This window comes from Mesocricetus auratus, unplaced genomic scaffold (genome assembly GCF_017639785.1).
Source record: "Mesocricetus auratus isolate SY011 unplaced genomic scaffold, BCM_Maur_2.0 Super-Scaffold_4256, whole genome shotgun sequence".
Taxonomy (NCBI): domain Eukaryota; kingdom Metazoa; phylum Chordata; class Mammalia; order Rodentia; family Cricetidae; genus Mesocricetus; species Mesocricetus auratus.
In genome coordinates, this window is record NW_024429182.1 from 71,093,324 (window position 1) to 71,113,850 (window position 20,527).

Here is a 20,527-nt window from a genome sequence, read left to right on the forward strand (position 1 = left end):
GTCTCTTTATAACACTATATTCTATTTCCTCTGCCTTGGAAAAAAATCTGTCCTCCTTGGTCACTTAGTAGCTACCTAACATCTGTGTATATCATGAACGAAACAAAATATCTAAAATTTAAAAGCTAGCGTCCACATCTAAGAGAAAACTTGCAATGTTTCTTCCTGGGTGTGGATTATCTCATTCAAAATTATTGTTTATAGTTCAGTCGGCTTCTCAGTTACTTGTTTCATCTTTTGATAACTCTCTACCTACTTGGATACCCCATTTTTAAATTGGGTTATATTTTTCTTGATGTTCAATTATTTTTAATTCTTTGTATATTCCAGATACTAATCTTCTACCAGATGAGTAACTGGTAAAGATTTTTCTCATTGTGTAGACTGCCTCTTTGCTCAAATGATGGTGTCCTTTCCTATACTGAAACATTTTAGCTTAGTGAGGTCCCATTTAGTTATTGTTGATCTCAATGCCTGTGCTATCAGGATCCTGTTCAGAAAATTATTCCCTGTACTAATGAGTTCAGCTAACTGGAAATTTTCATAGTCCTCAAGTCTTTGCATATGTTGTGTCTTCTACTTAGAGGAGCTGGGATATTTGTATGCTGTATGAAGATATAATTGCTGTGATTGACTTAAAGAGCTGAATAGCCAATAGCTAGACAGGAGAGATAGGTGGGATTTCTGGGGAAAGAAAGGAAGAGGAGGAGGAAGCTAGGCATGCAGAAGACACCAGAAGACATGGAGAGGAGATACTAGATGGAAGAGAGGTAACACCCCATGATAGAATGTAGATTAATATAAATGGATTAATTTAAATTATATGCACTAGTTAGGAACAAATCTAAGCTATAGGCTGAGCTTTCATAATTAATAAGAAGTCTACATGTCATTATTTGGGAGCTGACAGGACAGAAAAAAACTCATTACAGAGTTCTCCACCTCCCAAATGAAGGTCTCCTTGGCCTTCAGTACCTAGTCTATGACACCCCCTTACAAAAGATTTCTCAGCTGGTATACAGCTATAAGCACAACATTCAGTAGATGGATACATAGGAATCCTAAGTTCAAGGTCAGCTGGGACTACATAATGAGATCTGGTTTCAAAAACCCATGGGCTGAGGATGTAACTCAGTGGTTGTTATGGTGCATGAAATGTCTCTCACAAACTCATGTTTTAAATGTCTGAGCCCAATACAGTGACATTATTTTTGGAAGGCTAGAGACTTTTGAAGACAATACTCAGTTCCTGGTTCCTGCTTTTCTGCTCGCTGGTCTGCCATGATGTACAGAGCCTCTACCACAGTCACTGAGCTGGTCTGCAGTGACTTCTCAACGATGGTGGATAAACCCTGTGAAACTGTGAGCCAAGACACACCCTTGCTCCTTTTAAGTCCTTGTCAGGTATTTTGGTCTCTGTGACATGAAAGTAAATGATGCTATGGCAGAGCACTTGCCCAGCATGTACAAGCTCCCTGGATTTGATTGTGAGCCCTGGAGGTCGGGTGGGGGGAAGGGAATCGGGTTTCTTTGACTTTTCTGATATAGTTCTGGATATTCTTGTGGTGGTTGTCTAGGTTTCTATCTCTCTCGCCAGCAGATTAAAGACTCCTCAAGAGCAGTCTGATGTGACTGGTTCTTGGTGGCCCATTGCTGAGCATAGGTGAATACAGGAAGGGATAGGAAATATCCACACTTCTGCCTTCTAGAATTTACCAGACTGGAAGTCAGAAAGTGGCATCCTGAGTCAGGAGGACTTGTTGCAAGCATCCTTGAAATGGGAAACAGAGAAAGATGTTTTGAATGAACATGATGGCCTGTGTTTAAGTAGTGCCTAATGTTGCAAAAACAGACCTTAAGATGAGCAGAGGGAGGCACATAGTCCCTCAAGACATAAGAATGAAAGAAAGATGTTTTGGTGAGTATCCAGCTGAAGTTTCTGTTCTGGTTCCACCAGACAGAATGGCACAGGTCACCACCACCTTAAGTCTAGAATTCATGTGATAATTAAAGAATACTCATTCCTTACAGGTCCTGGTTCCAGATCCCCTACAGAAGTGAAGATCTAAGCATGCTCTAGTGCGACCCCCGGGAAGGGACCCCCGACCTGCGGGGGTGAGGTGATGAGGGTCGCTACTAATTTGGTGGGCCTTCACGAGCAGATCCGATCTGGAAAGTGAACTTCAAGAGGTTAATGAAATCAGGCTCAAGACAACGTTTGCTGATCAAGAGCCTTTATTTTTTGGGGCGCGCTGGAATTTATAGAGGAAGGACCTCAGGGGGGTGGTACAAGCATGTCAATCAGGTCTCAATTCAAATATACACCAAATACGGTAAAGACAAAGCTGTAATTTTCCATCAGTCATCAGTTGCATTCCACAAATGCTTGTCAGCGTAAGTCAGGTGCAGGAATTAGGGAGGGGTAGGAAGTATACAACAGAACACTTTAACCTTTTGTTAACAAAGACAATTACTCTGTAAGGGTACTTCCCTCTGGCTAGGCGGGTGGGCTGCCCTGTGTAAATTTAACTTTAATGGTTAGCCTTTTCCTTTGTCTCAAGGGCATGTGTGCTCGCAGTCACGTAGGCGGAAGGCCAAGAAATGGTTGACAGACTCCATTTTGTTCAAGGTTCTAGCAGTCCCCAACATCTCCCCCTTTTCTATATAGTAAAAGAAGAGAGCAATTGGGTGGAGTGCCTGTCTTAGGTTACCTGGTGGGCTTCCAGTTCTGGACATGGCGAGAGAGGATACGAATTAAGTTTTTGCCGGCAATGTTTAGAGAGCCATGTTTGCTCCCAGATTCTGGCACCAAGCTATCCCCGTCTTAAGCATCTCCACAGCCTGGAGCAGAGTGAACGCGGGCGGTTGGCCAGGTACTCAAACTCCTGAAAGCTCAAAGGCTGGAATGTAGGTTTGTCTACAGCCTCAGGTTCTTCGGGGTCTTGTTGAGAGAGCTGCTGATAGTGAACCTGAACTGAATTTTTGGTAGCCTCATCAACCTGATTTTTAACAAAACCAGTAAGGCGGCGAAATGCCCAAGGACCAAAGGAAATAAGTAACATAAGGCCAATAAAAGGTCCTAACAAACTAGGCAGCAAAGTCGATAGCCAGGGAGAGGTAGAAAACCAATTTTTGTACCAAGATTCACTTTGATCCAAATTTCTTTTTGTTTCTTCCAGACTCTGTTCAACTCTTCTGATACTATCTCTAACTAATCCTGATTTGTCTTTGAAAAAGCAACATTCCTCTTTAAGGGCGGCACAAACTCCTCCCTCCCGCAAAAAGGCGAGGTCGAGACCTCGGCGGTTTTGTTGTACCACTTCAGCTAAGGAACCAACAGTTTGTTCTAAGTAATCTAAACCTCTTTTTAGCTCATCTACGTCTCTAATAACAGTGCGGGTTAGAGCATTAACAGAGTCCTTTGTGTGGATTAGGGAGTAAATTCCTGTGCCAGCACCTGTCGCACCCAGACCAACCAATATGGCTAGTGTGAGGGCGCTGACTGGCTCTCTTTTTTTGGCGAGAGAGAGTTACAGTTGGATCACTTTGGGGCAATAAATCAGATTCAGGGAGAACAGTCAATTTGGGCACAAGTACAACAAGGACGCAGTAGTCCTTGTGCGCAAGAAAAACATCTACAATAATATGCGGGGATAACCCTGTGGAGCAAGCAAAAAAGGTGAGGTTGGGGGCAATAAGAAAGGAAGCATGAGCAGCAACTTGCATGGTTTGAGTACATGCTTCTAACAGCGGGGTGGGGGGGAACCGGGGGTGAGGTGATGAGGGTCGCTACTAATTTAGTGGGCCTTCACGAGCAGATCCGATCTGGAAAGTGAACTTCAAGAGGTTAATGGAAACAGGCTCAAGACAACGTTTGCTAATCAAGAGCCTTTATTTTTTGGGGCGCGCTGGAACTTATAGAGGAAGGACCTCAGGGGGGTGGTACAAGCATGTCAATCAGGTCTCAATTCAAATATACACCAAATACGGTAAAGACAAAGCTGTAATTTTCCATCAGTCATCAGTTGCATTCCACAAATGCTTGTCAGCGTAAGTCAGGTGCAGGAATTAGGGAGGGGTAGGAAGTATACAACAGAACACTTTAACCTTTTGTTAACAAAGACAATTACTCTGTAAGGGTACTTCTCTCTGGCTAGGCGGGTGGGCTGCCCTGTGTAAATTTAACTTTAATGGTTAGCCTTTTCCTTTGTCTCAAGGGCATGTGTGCTCACAGTCACGTAGGGGCTGCAGAGATAGTTAAGAGCACTGGCCGGCTTCCCTTGCAGAAGACCCACAATCAATTCCAAGAACCCGCATGGCACCAATAGAGACATGCAATAATCTACTTTAATTTAAACTATTTTTCATACAATACATTCTGATCTGTTTCCCCTCCTTCATCTCCTTGCAGATCCTCCCCACCACTCTACTCTTCCATCTCCAAGCCTTCGTTCTCTCTCCCTCTTTAGAAAGTAGGCAAATAAAGCAAACCAGAATAAAACAAAACAAAGAATGAGAAACATATACACAGAGACAGACACAAACACAGGCACACACACACACAGAAACACACACACACAGAAACACAAAATAGGAAATCATAATGTACAAACAAAAGACACGGAGTTTTTAAAAAGCCCCAACAAAGCAGTATGAGACAAAAAGTCTCCAAAACTACCATTGAGTTCATGATATATTGACCATCTACTTCTGGGCATGTATAACCAGGGAGATTCCACTGGAGAAAACTAGTTTTTCTTTAGCAAGTGGCTATCAGTTGAAGATAACTCTTGGTTAGGGTGGGAGTTTCTGTTCATTTCCCCCTCTCAGCTGTGGGACTCCATTTGGCTTGGACCTGTGCGAGCCCTGTGCATGCGGCCACAGTCTCTGAGTTCATATTTGAGTCAGTCTTGTTGTGCCTGGAGATACGGTTTCCTTGATGTCTTTCATTCCCTCTGGATCTTACAATATATTTGTCTTCTATTCGGCATAGTTCTCTGATCCCTGGGGGGGGATTGATGAAGACATGCAATTAAGCTCTTTCTCTCTCACTCACTCTCTCTCTCTCAATCTCTCTCTCTCTCTCTCTCTCTCTCTCTCTCTCTCTCTCTCTCTCTCTCTCTCTCTCTCTGCAGACTGTCTAGTCTTTTTATATTAGTTCCCACATACTGCAGGAAGATGTTTCTCTGATGATAGTTAGGTCAGAGATGTGGGGACACCAGACCTTGAGCAGAGATCCACTTCCCCATCAGCCTGGGAGTAGGCAGCTGTAAGACAATGTTTACTAAAAACATGTTTACTAAAAACAGTAAAATTCCCCGGGGCAATAAGTTCCTGAAAAGGGCTGGCCCACAGGAACTGCCCTGACCTCGACCTTTTCCAAAGACGAACTGCCTCTTTCTAGCCACCCACCACCCCTCTGGTGTCAGGGTATATAATAACCAGCCAGGGTAGGAATAAAGGAGAGCCTTCTTGAGGAGCCTTCGGTGTTGTCAATCCCCGACACCCTCCACACATTCTCGGACACAGGCTGCGCAGTGGGCGTGGCAATTGGAGGTCCCACCGAGATGTGAAAGCGAGGTACGAGGTAAGTGGACGGGGTTGTCCCTTTTGCCAGCCAGGGACGGATGGGGGAAAATAGGAAAAGAAATGATGGGAAATAGTCCCTGGAAGTTTAAATTACAGTATCATGTAAAAAAGTTACTTGAAGAACAGGGGACTACAACCATGGAAGGCTTTCTAAAATGGATTGAGCATGCGAGTCCATGGTTTATTACTGGGGGAGGCGGAAATGTCCCAGATTGGGAGGATGTTTGCCATGATTTTCAGAGAGCCGGGTGTTGGTGGCACAAGCCTTTAATCCCAACACTCGGGAGACAGAGGTAGGAAGGAATGAGGCCATCCTGGTCTATAGAGCGAGTTCCAGGCCAGCCTCCAAAAGGATAGAGAGAAACCCAGTCTCAAAAAAAAAAGGCAAAATAAGAAATAAAATAAAAAATCTCCAGTCTTTCGCCTGATCCACTGAGGTCAGGAAAATAAAGGGGAACTGAGAGATCTAAAAGGCTAGCCAGTAAGTAAGGCTATGCAGATGTATTAAAAAGGGGTGCCAAGCTAGGCGTACCAGATTAAATCTCCAGGCCTTCGCCTGACAAAGGTCAGGAAAGTAAGGGGACCCTGAGAGATCGCCCTCAGTTGGAGGGTGGATTGGATTAAATCTCCAGTAAGAAAGAAAAATTGAGAAGTTGCCCTCAGTTGGAGGGTAGATTACATTAAATCTCTAGGCCTCAGCCTGACACCAAGGTCGGGAAATAGGTGAACCCAAGAGATTGCCCTCAGTTGGAGGGTGGATTGTGTAAATCTTAAGGCTTTTTGTCTGAGGGAACGTCCTGGGTTGAAGGATGGATTGAAAATGGGTGAATGGCCAGGCGTTGGCGGCACACACACCTTTAATCCCAGCACGCCTTCAATCCCAGTACTCAGGAGACACAGGCAGGCAGATCTCTTGAGTTCAAGGCCAGCCTGGTCTACAAAGCAGTTCCGGGACAGCCTCCAAATAATACAGAGAAACCCTGTCTCGAAAAAAAAAATGGGTGAATCAAAAAAAATTTGGTAACAGTAAAGAGGTACTGGTATTAAGTAAAGAAAAAGTAGAAGACAAAGGTATATGGAATGGAAAATTTTGCTTGCATTTAAGGTCAATTTTGTGAGTCATCTCTAAAAACTTTTGGCCAAAAGCCTGGCCTCTCCACCTACAGAGTTACAAGGAGTAGATATGGCTGTACCCCATGACTGTAGCTCAAATGGAGGAATGATGAAGGGCATACAGGACTTTTTAACCTTTTTAGTTCAAGGATTGGCTGGAGTTGTTCTTTTACATAGATTTCAAATAAGGAAGTTTCATTTCAATAGACGACTCATGACCTAGGGAAAAAGGATGACTGAAAGATGCATGTATGTTCTGAATGTATGGTGTGGCCACACCGGTATATATGAAATGTGATTGTGAACTGCTTATATGATTAAAAAAGGATACTTAAATCCCTTCAAAAATAGTTTAAAAATCTACCTAAATTGCTTTAGATATAGCCAAAAGGAACATCCAGCCAGTCAGTTAATGTCTTAACAGAAAAGTTAAAATGCAAATGAGGCCTTGTCAGCTAGTGAGAGCTCTACAGGTTAGATTGGGAAAGACTGCTCACAGACTTCAAATAATTTTCAAAAGTCATTTGGGACAAAGTATAGTTTACAATCTTTGAGTGATTTTCAGAAGTTTTTAGCAAATACTTAATGGATATGTCCTTTTTAAAGGGCATCTACAAATAATCTAGGTAGTGATCCCAATTCATCTAGATAGTTAACCAAGGAGGGTAGACAAATCCTTCTACTGTTATGGTCCAGCTTCAACAGTTCAAACAAAATTTAGAAAATAAAAAAGGGGGAGTAATGTCCCCAGTCCCCACATGACTCATCAAATAATACACTCCTCATTTAAAAATTTTAATAACGTCCCCAGTCCCCACATGACTCATCAAATAATACACTCCTCATTTAAAAATTTTAAAAATGTGAATGCCAGTGAGCAATCTGCTTCAGACAGATTCTGGCATGATGGAACTTGAGCAACTATTGCTCAGTTCAAATGGAGACATCCATGCACTAGACAGTGGAGAAGACCCTAATTTGGGGTCAAGGGCATGTTTGTATTTTCTTGCAGGAAAAGAATAAAGCTTCGACAGCTGTCAGACCATTTAGTGAGATGCATGGAGCAGAGAAAAACTGGACCTGAGACCATGGGAGCCTACCTAAGCCCGTTTGAGTGAGATCTCCTAAATCAGTGTTCCTGACCCTTGATGGCATCGAATCTCCAGCCCGAGAAAGAAGGAAAACAGTCGGTTCGAGATTTCCAGTTTCTCAACAGGCCTACTGCATCAACCTCCCGGACCTGTGAGTTTTCATCCTGAAGCCAACAGAGAACTGGAAAGACTAACTGTCTGCCCTTGACACACCTTGAAACAACAGAATTCATTTTGCCAGTTTTTCCCTTTGGGGGAAAAAGGACCCATTTAAAACATTTAGACATTGGTATGGACTGTGATGAGTGGCAAAAGCCTCTTTTCAGTATTTGAACAGAACATGGTCACTTGAAATATTAGACTTGGTGGTTCCTGTTTCTGGAATCACGCTTATGCCAGTGTATTTATCTGGAGAAATGCAACTTTTCCTAATGCGACAAAAAGGAGACTTTGACTCAAGTTGCATATTCAGCTGAGGCTAGTGATGTTAAATCAACAAACTGCATCACCACAGGAACAAATTGGTGCTCTGTGGATAGTGCAACAAGCCTCTTGTTCATATTTTTTATAATGCTACATGTGTAACATCAATGATTGTGCCTAGTGTATCTGTGCAAGTGCACTTTCTAAATGCTTCCCTGAGCAGATCTTAGAACGATTGTAAACTTTATCACTGTTTTGACCATCAAATTGTAAATGTAAATCACTTGCGGGTTACCCTTGTAACAGAGGAAGGCTGGTAGAATGTTATGGCCCAGATCTGGTGATGGGTACGGTGATGGAGAGGCGCTATGTCAATGGGGGTCCTGGAAATGGTGGCAGTGGCGGTAGGCATTCCGGCTTTATGCCGAGCTCAAACGTGCCTTGTTCCAGAGGCAAGAGATCTGTAACCAAGTATTGCTTAGCTTAGCCCATGGCAATCCCTATAGCCATGAAGGTTGGTTACAGATGATTTAAAGACGAGGTTCTTCCGTTGATGGGCAACCTGTGGGGAAGACCCCTCCCACCTAAGACAGGGGTTCAAGGTCCCCCAAAGACGGGCAAGGGAGGGTGACCCTACTTGACCTAAGCCAGGAGTGCCTCAGAAAATAAAAAAGAGGGAATTGTGGGGACGCCAGACCTTGAGCAGAGACCCACTTCCCCATTGGCCTGGGAGTAGGCAGCTGTAAGACAATGTTTACTAAAAACATGTTTACTAAAAACAATACAATGCCCGGGGCAATAAGTTCCTGAAAAGGGCTTGCCCACAGAACCGCCCTGACCTCGACCTTTTCCACCCACCACCCCTCTGGTGTCAGGGTATATAATAACCAGCCAGAGTAGGAATAAAGGAGAGCCTTCTTGAGGAGCCTTAGGTGTTGTCAATCCCCGACACCCACCGCACATTCTTGGACACAGGCTGCGCAGTGGACGTGGCAAGAGAGACACTGATCTTTGGGTAGAGTCATTAGGAGGAATTTTATTGCTATGTCTCTAGCAGAACACAGTGTTTTGTTCTCCCCTAGGTCTATGACCTACTTAGTCTCAGTTTCTTGGCTGCCTGAATGGCACAAGGCATGGGCTCCCTCTCATGGAGTGGGCCTTAACTAGTGGCTGGTCACTCCTTCCACTGCACCAGCAACCAGGCAGGCAGGTCACCATAGTATATACTGAGGGCTTATGGCTGGGTTGGTGCTTACCTTTCTCCTCCAGTAGCATGCAGAGTACCTTCCAGGACCATGAACACTAGTGAGTAGGGGTGAAGGTTCTTATTAGACACCGGCTTGACTTCTCCATGAGATATGTGTAACCTTCAGCAATACGGAGGACCTCACTGTCAGTTTGTGGAGAGCAACCAGTATCCTTGGTAATAGCCTGAGATGTTTGGAGGTTTCCAGGGGACTCCTTTGGCCGATGACTCAACTAGATGTAACCCGTTCCTGGCACTGGAAGTTTCCCTTGGCGGTATAAGATGTCTATCTGAAGCATTGTCTTCCCCATTATTTGGTTACTCCATTTAGAATGTGTGCATTTTAGGAAGCATCTGTAGTAGCAAGTTTCCATATGGCCCCTCCAGTGGCCCTGAGGGTTAGTTGCCCCCTTTCTCACATTCCCTCTCTTACCTCCCTTTCCTCCCCTTCTTCGTTTAATCTTCCTGTGCCTCACCCCCTGTCTCTCCATAACCACATATTCTGTTTCCCTTTCCTTGGGAGATCTTCCCCTCCACTCCTAGTCACTCTATACCTAACTTCTGTGGTTATATGAATTGGAGCATGTCTCTCAACGGCTTAGGAGCTAACGCCTTCAAAAAAGAGAATACATACCATATTTGTCTTTTGGGGTCTGAGTTACCTTGCTCAGGATGATTTTTTCTTCCTCCATCCATTCACCTGTGATTTTCATGATTATGCTTTTAACAACTGAATAATATTCCATTGTGTAAGTGTATCGCATTTTCTTTATGCATTCATTTCTTGATAGGCATCAATGCTGTTTCCAATTTCTGGCTATTATGAATAGAACAGCAATGAGCATGGCTGTGCAAGTGTCTCTGTAGTAGGATGTAGAGTCCTTTGGTTTTTGTTTTGTTTTGTTTTGTTTTGTTTTGTTTTGTTTGCTTGAGAGTGGTATAGCTGGATCTTGAAGCAGACCTATTCCCAGATTCCCAAGGAAGCTCTACACTGATTTCCATAGTGGCGTATGAGTTGACACTCCCATCAGCAATGGATAAGTGGTCCCCATACCCCACATCCTCACCAGCATGAGCTGTCATTTGTTTTACTGATCTTGGCCATTCTGACTGAAGTATTCTGACTGAAGATGAAATCTCAAAGTAGTTTGGTTTTTTGTTTGTTCATTTTTGTTTTTCAAGACAGGGTTTCTCTGTGTAGCCCTGGCTGTCCTGGAACTTGATCTGTAGATCAGGCTGACCTCAAACTCAGAGATCTGTGTGGTGATATATTATTTATGATTTAATAAATATTGCCTGAAGTATCAGAATGCAAAGCCATCCACATTAGTTAGCCATAGAAGCTAGGTGGTGGTGGTACACACCTTTAATCCCAGGACTCAGGCCTATCTCTGCCTCCCAAGTACTGTTCAAAGTAGTTTCGATTTGCATTTCCTGATGACTAAGGATGCTGGACATTTCTTTAAATGTTTCTCAGACATTTGTATTTCTTCTTTTGAGAACTCTGTTTAGTTCTGTACCCATTTTAAACCAGGTTATTTGTTTTCTTAACATTAAGGATTTTTAAGTTCTTTTTATATTTTAGATACCAACCTTCTATTGGATGTGCAACTGGTAAAGATCTTTTAATTCTGTAGCCTGACACTTTGTCCAAATTCATAGTCATAATTTTCAAAAAGAGGAGTAGAAACAGAGAAGTAGAGGATAACCTGGACACTCATTAGCAGCTAAAATTCTGTATCTGCTCACCACTAGGACACTCATTAGCAGCTAAAATTCTGTATTTGCTTACCACTAGGACACTTAGGCTCAACTTGTCTGTCATTGAGGAGAACACACATGTGGTTTGAGGTAGTTCTTCCTCTCTCTTGACCCTATGGTTAAGACCTATGTTAAAAATGTCTTTTTAATACACAATAACTCTGCTTTATAAACTAGTTCATCCTGGAGTCCTCTTCTGTGGTGTTGTCAGGGGCCTAGTTTTCCATGATTTGTGGTCCTCTAAAATAGTAAAAGGAACTTTTTGCCTTTGATGTGACATTGGAGAGTCCTTGGAGGAGTTGGGTGAAGCTGGGGGTGGTGGATCTCTAAATTCAAGGTTAGCCTGGTCCACAGAGTGCGTTCCGTGACAACCAGGGCTACACAGAGAAACCTGTCTCTAAACACCAAACCACACAGCAACAAAGGAGTTGGGGGAATAAAATCTGGGAACCAAGCTGAGCAGAGAGAGACAGCACAAATCTACCACCTATCTCCGTACTACGGGGAACTGGGAAGGCGCAGGGAGAAGGAGTGAGCAGGTTGAAAGGTGTCCCAGACTCTGCCCTTGTGCTGGTGCTACCACAGGCTGTCCATCCAGTATTTCACAGCTGGGCGTTCTCTGCAGCCTAGAACTCTTAAATTGTTTTTAATATGTGAATGTGTACCTGGATGTATGTGTGCTCAGCACACGAATGAAGGAGCCCCCCTTAGATCTGGAGTCACAAATGGTTTTGAGCCACCATGTGGGTGCTAGGAACCGAACACATCTTCTGATTATGCAATAGCAACTCTTAACCACCAAGCTGTTTCTCCAACCCTTTTTAAAAATTTGTGTTTTGTATGTATGGGTGTTTTGTCAACATGTATGGCTGCGTACCATGTATGTACCTGGTGCCTATGGAGGCCAGAAGAGGGTGCTGGAATCCATGAAGTGGAGTCACATGGAGTTGTGGGTGCTAGGAATTGAACCTGGGTCTTCCCCCCCCACCCCCACCCCACCTCACCCTGCCTTGATACTAGGTTTTATACTGTAGTCTAGGATCCAGGCTGGGGCCTGGAACTCACAATAGACAACTAGACTGGTTTTGAACTTGCTTCCCTCATGCTAGGATTAGCATGAACTACCACACCCTTCACTCTGCTGCCATTGCTTTGGATTTTGGATTTTGGTTTCCAGTTGGGGGAGGGGGTGTTTTGAGATAGTCTCAAAAATTCAACTCAACTTAAATTTTGCTATGCAACGAGGATAGCCTGCCTATCCTGGTCTCCATGTTGGGACTACAGGCATGCCTCTCTGAGCTTGCCTTTGTTGGATATTTGTATTCATCCACAAAGCCCAGGAGAGCAGTACTGCCGTCTCCTCCCCAGAGCTGTGGCCTATAGCCCTCAGCAGAGCACAGGGCCTGGCCAAGGGTCTGGGTAGTAAAGCAAGGTTCTCTGGCACTGAGAGTTATGGAGTGTGTTTTTATGTTTGTAGAAAAAAAAGAGTGTACAGAATAGTGGGCGGTGGGGAAATAGGGATATCCTGGCTTCTGATTGGTTGGATTTACAAGAACCGGGATCAGGCCAGAGTGAGATCTGCATTCCAAGCAAGTGGATGTTTTAGGCACGTGGGTCCCTTTCCGAACTTGACAAACCTTGAGTGAGTACCTTAGGGGTAGGTCGCTCCAGTGGCTGGGCTACAACGGGAATGGGAGTGGGGGTAGGGACAAGGGATGTCTGGGTAGATAGGGATCTGGAGGACTCAAGCTTCTTCACAAATGGGTCTTTGGAGATTTAGTTTTGGAGCCGCGTGATCCCACCAGGGCGTCAGCCGAAGAGCTTCAGGAAGCAAGGCTGGCAGTAAGGCTTGCCGGCGCGCTCCTGGAAGGAGCCTTTTGTGAGTGGACGCAGGCAGAATGTGCAGGTGAAGTGATCCGGGTGGAAGCGGCGTCCCAGAGCAGACACGCAGCGGCCAGTCACCGGGAGGCCACACGTGGCACACAGCGAACCACGCTGGGCGTGGAAATGGTTCTCACACAGCGGGCGACCCTCGTGCTCAAAAAAGCTGCCTCCGGAGAAGGGCGCGAGGCATTCCTTCAGAAGGAGGAATTGACAAAATGAGCCAAATGAGCAAAACCCTGACCAGATAACCCACGTGCATAACTAACATCTACCCTGACCCCTGTAGCCTCGCAGCAGAGGTGAAGAGGCGCTTCCAGAAAGAGCCAGCCGGACTAACTCTGGACTTCTAGCCCGTTCCTCACAGCCACGCACCCTGCAGACGAAGCAGTCTGGATGCCAGAGCGCGCTGAGCGCCGAGATGTAGTTATCCAAAATGGGGCCTTGGCAGCCCTGGCAGCGCGGGGCGAACAGCTGCAGGAAGTCCCGCCGGCAGTAGGGGCGGCCCTCCCGCTCGTGGAAACCTGGGGGCAGGGACAGAGGGTGTGGGCAGTGGGTCTGGGTAGTAGGGAGAGAAGGAAAGGGGGAGAGAGGATAGGACCCCACGGGGAAATGGGGGTGGGGAGGGCAGACGAAATAGAAGAAAACTGAAGGCGGGGAGAACAGTGAACCTGTAGTGTGAGCTCTCACCCTCTTCTCCGAAGGGCTCCCCACAGCTGACGCAGCAGAAATGTTCTGGGTGCCAGTGGGTGCCCAAGGCAGTAACCATTTTCTGCAGAAAACGAAAAGGGACACTACTGTCCCCTGTCCCTTCTTCCCTCCGCCTCCCTTTGGGAACCTGGGGGAGTAGGGACAGCATTCTGAATGAAGTTTGTGTCTGTAGGGGCAAGAACTAACAAGGAATTTGGGGTAAGAGGAGAAACAGGAACGGCAGGATGGGGTGGAGGTAGGGAGGAGAGGCAGCTCTGCCTTTGGCAGGTTTCTCTGAATGAAACCGGCAAATGGGCGGGGCTCTGTAGAGCTTACATGTCGGATGGGTTGGTTGCAGAAGCCACAACGTGGGGAAAAGCGCTCGAAGTAGCACTCGGGGCAAAAGGGAGCCCCATCCTTCTCGAAGAAACTGCTGCCTCCCAGGGTTGTGGAACAACCGCTGCAAAGGAAGTGCTCAGGGTGCCAGGCTTTGCCCAGCGCAGTAACCACCTGCGAAGTCGAATGGGCGGTTTCCGTCAGAGTGGCTCGCCTCTGGCGGGTGCTGGCTGAGCTAAGGTTTACAAACCTGACATTTTCCCAGTCTTAACCCCGAGGGATCAGGATGAAAAACCCAAAGTCCAAGGTGTGTTAGAGGTCCAAAGCTGGCCTTCCAGCTTTACTCCGGGATCTATATTCACAAAGCACAGAGGGCATGGTGTATTTGGGCACATACCCCTTCCAATGGCCCACAGAAAGGTTTAGTTACTTTAGATTTTGTGTAGAGTGCTTGGGTTTGGGGTTTTTTGTTTGTTTGTTTGTTTGTTTGTTTGTTTGTTTGTTTTGAGAGAGAATCTTTCTAAGCTGCCCTGGCTTCAAACTCACTGTGTAGTTCAATTCTCCTACCTCTCAACCTCCAGGGTGCTAGAATTAAAGCATATACCACCATGCCAGGAATCATCTTCAGGCCAGGAAGCAACCTATGAAGATTGTGCTATGGGAGAATCTCCTTACTCTAAGGAGATGCTTTAAGCCAATCGGGCACAGCTATTCTGGATCATATCTGCACAATCCATGATCCAAGAACCAGGACTCCTCGACCAACTCTGAGAGGAAAAGACAGTGTTTGCTATGCTTAAGAGATACTAGGCAAAATCCAGGAGGCTGTTGTGAAGATAACATGAAATAGTGGTGTGAAAAGGAACTAGCACCGTGTCTGGCACACAGTAGGGCCACATCAAATACTAGCCAGGTTAGAATTCTTACCCTATGGCCTATCACTAAGAGTTTCAGTTTTCTCATCCATAAAAACGCATGCTGCTAAGGGTTAGTTCAATGGCAAAAGATGTAGTTAGCATTAGTAAAGGCCCCGTGTTCAGTCCCTGGTGCACTTTTTGAATTATGAAAACATGAAGCACAGCTGGGCATGGCGGCTCACCTTATACTTCCAGCACTTGGGAGGCTGAGGTAGGAGGACTGTCATGAGCTCAAGGCCAGTCCGGGATACAGAGTGTGTTTCTGGTCAGCCTAGGCTACAGTGAGACACTGCCTCAAAAAGCAAAATAGTGTTTTGTTTTTTAAAAACCACATAAAGCATAAATAGTAATGTCTACTCCAGGTGGACAAGGTAGCACATGCTGGAAATTCTAGAACTTGGGAGGTAAAAGTGGGATGATCATGGGTTTTAGGGCAGCCTGGGCTACATAGTAAGATCTTATCTCAAACTTCTAAGGGTTGGACTGGGGCTGTGTCTCAGGTGGTAGAGAACTTGCCTAGCATACACAAAGTCCTGGGTTCTATCCCCAAGAATCCCATATGAACTGGGAAGAGGAAGGGATGCCTATCAACCCAGGACTCAGGAGGGAGAGACTAGAGGGTCAGAGACGGGGCCTTATCCTTGACTGTATACTGAATTGGAGGCCAGCATGAGCTACATGAAACACTGTCTCAAAACAAAACAAAAAACAAAGAATCCAGGAGCTCTGATACAGAGCAGTGACAGAGGGTCTACCTAGTATACACAAGGGCCTCAACTTCACAAGAAAAACAATTTGCACCCCTCGGGTATTCATTGAAAGGGGACGGGGACGGCACACTGTCCCAAATGGAACATCTATAGCACACCCTCTCCCCACATGGCTCAGAGACCATCACAGAAGAGGGGAGGGGAAGACAGTAAGAGCCAGAAGTTGGGGAGACTGCTGTGAATCAGTGCGTTCGCCACATGACAGGAACTCACAGCAGCTGTGGATCTTTCACAAGACCTCCCGAGCACCAAGCTAGTTAGAATTCCATCAAGGATGAGGGAGGGGCTCACTTAGCCCAGCCTCTAGCAGGGGATCTACTGGCAGTCATAGCCTCCTGGGAGAGGAGGCTTCTGTTTTCTCCAGGAATGTGGCCCCTAGGAGATACCAATGCCCCAGAGGATGGCCCTGCGCCCATGCGCATATCGGAAGCACTAACTGTACTGGGTGACTTTAAAAAGATGAATGAAGTTGGGGGCACTGGAAGGAATTAAGACGGGTTATTCGGAACCAGCATATGCTGTATACGCACATTACATTCTCAAAGAACAAACTACTTATGAAAGGAAAAGCAGAGTCTGGTTCTCAAAGTGGCTATGTGAGCACATGCCTCCCTTCTCGGCTGCACTTACTTGGCCGGCTATAGGTTTATTGCAGGAGCCACAGAGGCCTTTGGCCTGAGTGGGAACACCACGGCGGCTGAGGTCGGATTGCAGCAGGCCCAGCATGGTGTCCAGACTGCCCTTGCTAGTCTGTCCTGGTGGAGAAGGGCACCTCTCTTGGGTGGAGCTCACCACTGGGGGCTGAGATGGCCCTGAGGCTGGGAGCTGCAGTGAAGAGTACACGGACATTGAGTCAACAAGGCCCCAAACTGGAAATGTCAAAACTGGATTGGTGAACCACAGAGCAACACCAATCAAAATCCTTCCAGACTCACGTGGTTCTGGACCCGGAAGTCGGAGAGTGATGCCATCAGTCTATCCAACTCCAGAGTGGCTGAGGTGGCTGAAGGCTTGGGGGAGACAGGGAATGGGCTGGGGGGACTGTGGAGAACACAGTTGTGTAACCTTAGGGCCTGCCAGCATGACACACCCCTCTAGTAACTCAGACACCCAGGACCCATCACCTCCTTCCTAGCCTTGTCAACTACACCAAACTCACACAGTGGGTGTGCTCTTGTCTTCAGTTTGGTCCTCCTTCTCTTCCCCTTCAGCCATCTTACTAGATGGGAACTGAGACATGATCTCATCTGGAGAGATGAGAAAATAACACTAGGTTAGGGGCACACTCAGTTCACCCTCCCAGTGAAGTCTTTATGTCCTTTAACTGCTCCTTGGAGAAGTCAGTGTCCCTTAGACTCTGCCCTGCTTTGCTCTGCCCCCAGCCCATCAAAGATTGCTGGTACCTGTGATGTTGAACTGGGTGGCATTAAGTTCCTGAAGCAAACGATCTAGCTCACAGAGCCCATTGCCCAAGACACCACTGGAAGAGGAGAATGGTGGAGCCACAGGGGCCACAGGCTTTGGGGACCGAGGCTTGCATACTGTGCTAAGGGACAGGAGGGAATCTGGGTTTAGGGTGGGGAATCCAAGTGCCCTCACCTGAACTTCAACTGGGTTCTCCCTCTTCATGCCCCAGTCCCCGGGCCTCTCACCTGTACAGATGATCCTTCTCCCCAGAGGCTCCTGAAGGCTCTCCAGACCCTGTCTGCAGAGTAGAGGTGTGTGTGGACGGACAGTCATGTTCCCTGCCTGACTCAGACTCTGATTTCCCCTAGCCCAGACCAACCCAGGCCCTCCTAGTGGTTGCCCCAGACCCCCAGACTTTCATCTCACCTGTGGCTGGTGGCCATAGGGTGGGGGAGGTGTGAGTGTCTCTGGTGGGCGCTCTTTTGGAGCCCCTAACCGTGACATGTGTGAAGTGGTGGTCTCCAGGTCAGAGAGCAGGGCATCTGCAGTGAGAGGCCCTCGGGTGAGAGGTCGGGGGTCAAGGTCTTAAGGGTTAGAGGACAAAGGGTTCCAAGTGGCAGTATTTGAAAAGATAGACGCCAGTGTTAAAGGCAGAGGCTAAGAAACAAACACAGGGCCAGACCAAGGCAAAGAAGGAGAATGGTAGCAGGGAGTCTTTATGACTAGACATCTCCCTTGACTTATCCCGGGAGCCAAGTACACACCCAGTCACTTGACTCTTTTATTCTCTCCATCCTTCCTGATGCAGCCAAGATTAGCTCTCGCTGAACCCCAGTTGTTCCATTGGCTGTATGCTTGACACCCAACTTCCTGGTTAAGTCTTCTCTGTACACACTAATTCTTCCCCATACTTAAACAGCCTGGCCAACCTGGCACACTTCTTGGTCACAATGAAGTCTCACCCAGTTCTCAGGGGCAAGTAGTGCTGGCAGGGAGCGGCCTTTTCGGGATACTTCTTATCCTTGTACTATTATTGAGGAGCGCCCTCTGCTGTTGGGTTCAGAAATCCTGCCATGCGGAGCACACACTTCGCAAATAGGGAGGATGAACGCCTGGGGCGCTTTGAATCTGTGAACTCGCCGTCCCTTCACTCTTCTCTGAGCATCTAGGTAGACGCCTTAAACTTCTTTCTGTCACCCTGGCACTCTCTGTCTGCTACTCTCTTTCTTGCCCTGAGGACTTACCTGACCTCTGCTATACTTGAGAGCGCTTACCCCTCTCTTCTTGAAGCCCTGGCGCAGGCTATCTGGTCCCTTTTCATCTCCGAAACTTGATGTCACACTCTCCGCTCCAGTCTATGTTCCCAGTCTCGGGACCCAAGGATCCCTTAACCCCTTCCTTCCCAGAGTCTCTGAATCCAGGCCCCCGCGGGTGTCTCAACGCCTAATCCATTACACAAACCCGGGTTGAGGGAGCAGAGCCCGGGAAGAACGGAGGAGGGTGCGGCATCGCAAGCAGGCAGGAAGGGAGAGGCAGGAACGGGTACGTGGATTTGGGAGGGAGGCACAGGCAGGCAGAGGCGAGAAAATGGAGGGAGAAAACTGGAATGGGAGAAATGTGGGAGTGTGAGTGGGTTAGATGCAGGCAGGGGGAGAGGCTAAGGGGATCCGGTCCCCACTCACCCAGGTCCTCCATGGCGGTGCGCTGGCAGACAGCTTGGGGCGAGCAGGGCGGGGGCCGTGTCCGGTGTGGGCGGGGGACGGGGTGGGGGAACGTCAGGGAGTTAGAAGCAGGGCCGTGACCATGTATGGAAGCCAGGACCCGCTGGGATACGGTCGAGGGGGGAGCGATGAAGGGGGAGCATGGGGACATGAAGAAAGACAGCACCAGGGCCCACCCAACCAACCCAGCCTTCTGGCTCCCTCAGAGGAGGCCACACCCCAGTTTTTGCCTCGGAGGCAGCAAGTCCCAGAAGCTGAAGCCAAGTCAGAAGTGGTTCTTCCTAGCTCCCTCCTACGGAGCCCCCGTAAACTGAAGCCCCCCAAGCCTGCTCCTCCCAAAGTCAGCACCTGATTTCTAGGCAGAGCTCCATTCCCCACCAGGGTATCTTTTAAAAAGAGTGTTCCTTGCAGAATTTGGTTAGAGACAGGAGTGACTCCAAGTCTGACAGGCAGCCAAATAGAGATCGAACAGCAAGAAATGTCTCACTAAGAAATGTCTCACACGAAGAGCACCAATCTGAAATCAGGGCTTTCCCTGCAAAACATACCTGGAAATAGATACACAGAACAGGGAGGGCAGAAACCAGACCTAAGCCCCCCCACCCCCGTGTAAACTCCCAGGATGCCAAACCCCGGACAATTTGTAAAAAACACCTCCCTAACGCTGAGGTGACCAGTCTGTTCCCAAACAGCGCTTTCCTCAGAGACTGATGAAAGGAGGAGGCAAGCAGCATAGACACAGCAGCCACAGAGGGATAAGAACCTGTCCCTGGACTGACTCCCTAAAAAACCAAGTTGGAAACACCTGGAGATGGGTGTGGACAGATGGCTGCTGTCTTACAGACATCCTGGAGGACAGATCTGAACATTGGACTATGGGGCCTCAACCCAGGAACCAGAAAGTTTGGTTAAAACACTGAAGCCCAGCGTAGCCCTCCATGCTGGCCTAAATCAATTGGAAAGAGACCAGGTATAAGTACCTTTTACAAAGATAGGGTCTCACTATACAACTCTGGCTGGCCTAGAACTCAGAGATCCACCCGCCTCTGCCTCCTGAGTGCTGGAATTAAAGGCGTGCGTCACCACACCTTAAATGCACACTCTGAACCTCAAGGGGCTCAAGGGCGGCAAAAGCCCCACCTTAACTCACCCTTCTGAAGTGCCCAGACCCTGGCAGGCTGAGTCCAGTGATGGAGCCTGGTGATGGAGACCCTTCCTTCATCTGAGCCCCAGCAATGCAGCTTTCCCTGAATGTGACTAAGACGGGGTTGAGAAGCCCGAAGAATGCAGCCGGCCTCCCCTTAGGCGGATAACATTTTAAACTTGGCTTAGACCAATAAGATGACTCAGCAGGTAAAGGCACTTTCTGCCGAGCCAAATGACCTGAGTCTGGGATCCATATGATGGAAACAGAGAGGTGACTCCCTCACGCTGTCCTCTGACTTCCACATAGGAGCCATGACAAGCACATGCCCCCACATGAACTAGTATCTTTAAAAAAGAAATTTGACTCAGGAGATGGGAATGGACACAGAGACTGACAGGTAAAGGACAGTCAGCAGGCAGAAGATTCAGGACATGC

At 47.3% G+C, this 20,527-nt stretch overlaps 1 protein-coding gene across 4 annotated transcripts; it reads right to left on the minus strand.

Moving 5' to 3' along the window:
* Positions 1-12,673: 12,673 nt before the first annotated feature.
* Tgfb1i1 (transforming growth factor beta 1 induced transcript 1) lies at positions 12,674-19,104 on the minus strand. Of its 4 annotated transcripts, none has more exons than XM_040753461.1 (11): positions 18,907-19,104; positions 17,651-17,766; positions 17,470-17,522; positions 17,221-17,358; positions 16,977-17,064; positions 16,753-16,858; positions 16,448-16,642; positions 14,131-14,304; positions 13,795-13,876; positions 13,480-13,628; positions 12,674-13,299 (listed from the first exon to the last, which is right to left on the minus strand). In XM_040753461.1, the coding sequence occupies exons 2-11, from the start codon at positions 17,665-17,667 to the stop codon at positions 13,033-13,035; spliced, it is 1,269 nt and encodes a 422-aa protein (XP_040609395.1). In that variant the 5' UTR covers positions 17,668-17,766; positions 18,907-19,104; the 3' UTR covers positions 12,674-13,032. The 4 variants fall into 4 exon arrangements, with proteins under 4 accessions (XP_040609395.1, XP_005064375.1, XP_040609402.1 ...); XM_005064318.4 differs by having other exon boundaries at positions 17,221-17,363; positions 18,907-18,939; XM_013111243.3 differs by having other exon boundaries at positions 13,045-13,299; positions 14,131-14,305; positions 16,453-16,642; positions 17,221-17,363; positions 18,907-18,934.
* Positions 19,105-20,527: the final 1,423 nt, after the last annotated feature.

What these genes read in the sequence shown, in the direction of transcription:
- Tgfb1i1 (XM_005064318.4), bottom strand. An exon ending in ATAAACCTATAGCCGGCCAA is followed by an intron (nt 14,305 to 16,447) that starts GTAAGTGCAGCC and finishes TCGACTTCGCAG; the next exon opens with GTGGTTACTGCGCTGGGCAA. An exon ending in CAGACTGCTTCGTCTGCAGG is followed by an intron (nt 13,300 to 13,479) that starts GTGCGTGGCTGT and finishes CTCCTTCTGAAG; the next exon opens with GAATGCCTCGCGCCCTTCTC.